Genomic DNA, 4,470 nt, shown 5'->3' on the forward strand with positions numbered 1-4,470 from the left:
GATTCAATTAGCTTGAATGAAACAAACCTTTCACAAAAATCCATCTGAACTTATCAAAACTGGCAAAACTCATAACTAAAACTACAAAAACAACAACCGGAGTGTCTTTATCTGGTGCTCGTAGGAGGTAGTAGTTTAAAGGCCTGTTTAATTGAGGAATATTAGCATTCTGCTGCATCTTCATTCCCTCTCTGTGCTCCTCACCTTCACCCTGCTGCAGTATTTCTCCTTGAGCTGCTTCAGGAACTCCTCCTCCAGCTGCACGTCGCTGCTCTCCGCCTGCATGTCGGGCTGCAGCGACAGACTTCCCATGATCCTCTCGCTGTCGAGACACAGTTCACAACATTTCATGTCGGTGCTGCTGCAGAATTCTGAAAACACGTCGCCTCATGTCGGCGAAATCAAGATACGCATCCTGAAGATTCTGATCTGACCAGATCTCTGTGATGCTGCATGGAGAGCATCTAGGGAACCGAGGCTTTGAAACGACACCACACAGAGATTAAATCCAAATATTTCTGAGTAAATGCAGCACATGGTTTTCCAGAGATGCTGCAGGAGGTGCAAATGTGACGCTAACTGTCTGAAAAATGTCTAAAAACATGCAGCATTCATGCAAATCCAAACTGTGCGTATTTGTTTCAGGAGAAGTCGACACAGTGTCCTCCGTGTGTGGTACGCTTTATAAAAAGGATTCTGTTTTACATAAGCTGAGAGAAACGTGGACATGACCTGATTTGAATTTTTCCATTTTGGCCTCCAGAGAGTGTTGTGCTTCTTCTTTTTTTTTTTTATCAGATCAGCTGTTTATTTTTGGTCTTCCCAAATGTTGTTCTGAGTGCAGTTTCTTTGGTTTGGTGTGGCCTGATTCAACAAATAATGTCAGCAGCTCTGTTTTTAACGCCGCTGCCTCCTCCCCGGTCCTGTTAGACATCCGCACCATCTGTGGACGCGTTTCTATGTTTGTCGCTTTACGTTTGACCAGCAGTCTGGACCAGTGTTGACACAACATGGCTTACTGCAGGTTATCTATGTGCCTTTTCTTGTCATAATATAGTTTGTGTTGCAAAAAAAATGCATTAAACTGCACATATATTGAATAAAATTATCCCCAACTTTAAAACAAGCTGCGTAATACCATGTGCAGGGTCTATATTCATACGTTTTTACCAACTTCAAGTCAGAATTTAGCAGATCCACCTTTGGCTGCAGTTATCGAGTGTGTGGAAAGGTCTCAATAAAACATCCAAACATTGTATTTCTACCTCGTTTTTCTCTGCAAAACTGCTCAAACTCTGTCTGGTTCCACAGAGATCATGAGTGAACAACCCTTTTCAAGTCCAGCCACAGATTCTCAGTTGGATCAAGGTCTGGACTCTGACTCGGCCCCTTCAGAACATTCACCGTTCTGTTTTTTATTCTTGTCTGTGGAGCTTTGGCTGTTTGCTTCAAGTCATCGTCTTGCTGGAAAACTGATCTTCTACAAAGTCTCAGTTCTCCTGCAGACTGCATCAGGTCGTCCTCCAGGATTTCTCTACACTTTGCTGCCTTCATGTTACCCTCTACCTTTGCAAGCCTTCCAGACTGCTGAATAACATCCCCACATCATGATGCTGCCACCACCATACCTCACATTGGAAATGGTGTTTGTGACGATGTGAAGTGTTTGGTGTCTGTCAAACATTGCGTCTAGTCTGATGGTCAAAAGCAAAATTTTCTTCAATTTCTTCAATATGAACAGAGTGTTTCTAAAGAAGACAAATGCTCTTCTGGATATTTAATGCCAAATAAAACCTGCCGGCATCCACTGACCTCTTGTATCTGTTGATGATCCAGTCCAGCAGAGCGTACAGGTCCTTTAGCTCCGTCACCTGAATCTCCAGCTTCTTCAGGTGCTGCCCGACCACTTGGTGATAACTCCTCACATAGGTGCTGAAGACCTTAAAGCTGGGCGGGTAGGACCAGCGCAGCTCCTTCTTCACGTTCTCCAGATCCTCCACGATGGTTTTACCCAGCAGCCCCAAGTGGACGGCCAGCCAGGAGGCGTTCTGCTCCCTCTTCTCCAGGTGAACGCTCTGCACCTTGGCCTTCACGCCCTCGCCCACCGCCTCCCTCCAGGCCTCCATCCAGGTGTCCGGCAGCCTTCCCGGCTCCTCGGCCCTCCTATCCTCGGCCCTCCTATCCTCCTCTTGGATGATGCGAGCCACCGGAACCAGCAGTGCCTTGTTTCTGGAGGGAAGGGAGTTGGAGTCGCGCACGATGTGGCAGATCTTCTTCCTCAGCTCTCCGTAGAGGAGGTTGAGGTCTTTCTCCTTCTTGGCCAGCTCCACAGACAAATCCTCAGCGTACTGCTGCTGCTCCTGCTGGAACTCCTGCCGCAGGGACAGCAGGTTCAGGTGAGCCTCCTCCAGAACCTCCATCTCTATCAGCTTATTGATCTGCATCACTGGGAGAAATCAGAAAATATCCATTAATAAACCTGCAGTGTCATGTTGGACCAAAACCACAAACCAAGCCACAAATGTGAGTGTTGATTTATATAAAACCAAATCTTCAGTGGGCTCGACGACAGTTTAGTGCCTTGCAAGTCTCCAAAAAGTCAACTGAGAGTCCCCACTCAGTGATTTGGCCAGAGAAGGTGAGGCCTTTAACCCCAAGAACACCAAACCTATCGTCAAGCATGGCGGTGGCAGCATCATGCTCTGGGGCTTTAAACAAAGGAAACGGAATAATAAAGAAGGAGGATTAACTCCACATTCTTCAGAAAAACCTAAAACCATCATCTAGATTCTAGATGATGGTTCTTCTAGATTCTAGAAGGTTGATCTTGGACACAGTTGGACGTTCCAACCAGACAATGAGCCCAAACACACATCAAAGTGGTGAAGAAATGGTTCCATCAGGCTGGAATGAAGATTCTACCCCCAATCTCCAAAACCTGCTGGTTGATTTGAAAAGCATGCTTAATAATAATTAAAAAACAACAAATATTTAAATTATACCAACTTGTCAGAGCAAGAAACTAAGAAAAAACATTGGATTTTCAGCCTTTTAAACGATGACTGAATTACTCATATGTGACGCATCATTGCATTGGACAAAATATCCAAATATAGGTCTGAAATCAGTTTATTCTTTGTTTTAAACTGCAAACTGTGGCCTCCGCGGAGTTTAACCAAGTCATTAACTGGAGTTGCCTGAGATTATGTGGCATACAGGTAATAAACGGATGATAAATAAACGCTATTGTGCTGTTTTGGTGATTTTAAACTCAGTTGCTGTGTCAGTTTTGGGCTCTTACACATCCCTGTACAACCATCAGTTTTATTTTTTTTGTAAATTTTATTTCCATTTAATGTATCTCAGGAGCAATAAAATATTAAAAAAAATAAAAATAAATAACTTTGCCCTCCCTCAACTCTTCATAATATCCCTTTCGCAAGCACTTTGTCAACTAATTAATTGACAATAAAAGAAGAAATCAACTGTTTCTGTTGTTTTAATGGTTTAACCTCAGACTTTTCTGTGTCAAAACGTTTGTCTACAGGTAAACTGAAGTTCTGTGTATTTACACCACGAACAAGATCCCTATCATCAACGGCTTCTGTTGCAAAAACAGACCAGATGTACAGACGGAGAAAGACCTCGGGGGCGTCACGAGGGCAGGCGACTGTTTTGAATTCTTTCTTGTGGGTGTAAAAGTCCTTTAACTAAGAATAAAGGGCAAATGTACAACCGGAGTTAAGCTAAAGGACAGTTAAAGTCCCTGCTGGGGTGAAAACACATAAGGGGGAAAAGCTCAAGTTAGTGAGCTTTCAGGCATTTTCAGTAACAATCAGAGCTGTAAAGTAAACTTACTCAGGTAAATTGAGCTAGGAGTTGAGCTAAAGTGATTTCCAGCAGAGAAATAAGACTAATGTCACAAGTTAGACCCTAAAGTACTTGTTTAAACTACATAGTGTAAAGATTATGATTAGGAATCAATAATTTCATTTATTGTACAGATTAAATTTTCGAATTTAAAGACTAAAACTCCACGATATTATATAAAATATAAATTTACCGGACTAATTTAAACATCAGGGTTAAGACAATACAACATTATTTATTGTATAAATGTACCTGAGTGACTTAAACATGAAGGTTATAAGCCGACAATATTATAATTAATGCAAATGTACCATAATAATTTAAATATTAAGGTTAAAACTCTGCAATATTACAATAGTAAAGAAGGTTTCCATACACTTTCATATCATTTCAGACCATGTATATCAGGGCAGGAGCGGAAAAATTACTAAATCTGCTCGGTCAAAAATATACACACAGAAATGCTAATATTTAGTTTTGTTTCGTTCATTTTCACCTCAGTTTGGTTCTTTTGGTTTCAAACTTCTGGTTCATCTTTGACTCCTCTGGACAGAATTGTGCCGTTCAATTATTTTTTATTTTTCTAATTCAGACTTGTTT

The 4,470-nt window shown here is 41.8% G+C and overlaps 1 protein-coding gene across 1 annotated transcript in view; it reads right to left on the minus strand.

Moving 5' to 3' along the window:
- The window catches only part of exoc3l4 (exocyst complex component 3-like 4), a 40,684-nt gene that overhangs the window by 21,253 nt on the left and 14,961 nt on the right, over positions 1 to 4,470 (minus strand). Inside the window, exons 5-7 of the mRNA XM_008278277.1 lie at positions 1,813 to 2,446; positions 205 to 322; positions 28 to 44 (exon numbers count right to left, since the gene is read on the minus strand). Of these exons, the coding sequence (XP_008276499.1) occupies positions 28 to 44; positions 205 to 322; positions 1,813 to 2,446 (769 nt within the window). The remainder of the gene's footprint in view (positions 1 to 27; positions 45 to 204; positions 323 to 1,812; positions 2,447 to 4,470) is intronic.

This window comes from Stegastes partitus, unplaced genomic scaffold, assembly GCF_000690725.1.
Source record: "Stegastes partitus isolate 25-593 unplaced genomic scaffold, Stegastes_partitus-1.0.2 Scaffold119, whole genome shotgun sequence".
Classification (NCBI taxonomy): Eukaryota; Metazoa; Chordata; class Actinopteri; family Pomacentridae; genus Stegastes; species Stegastes partitus.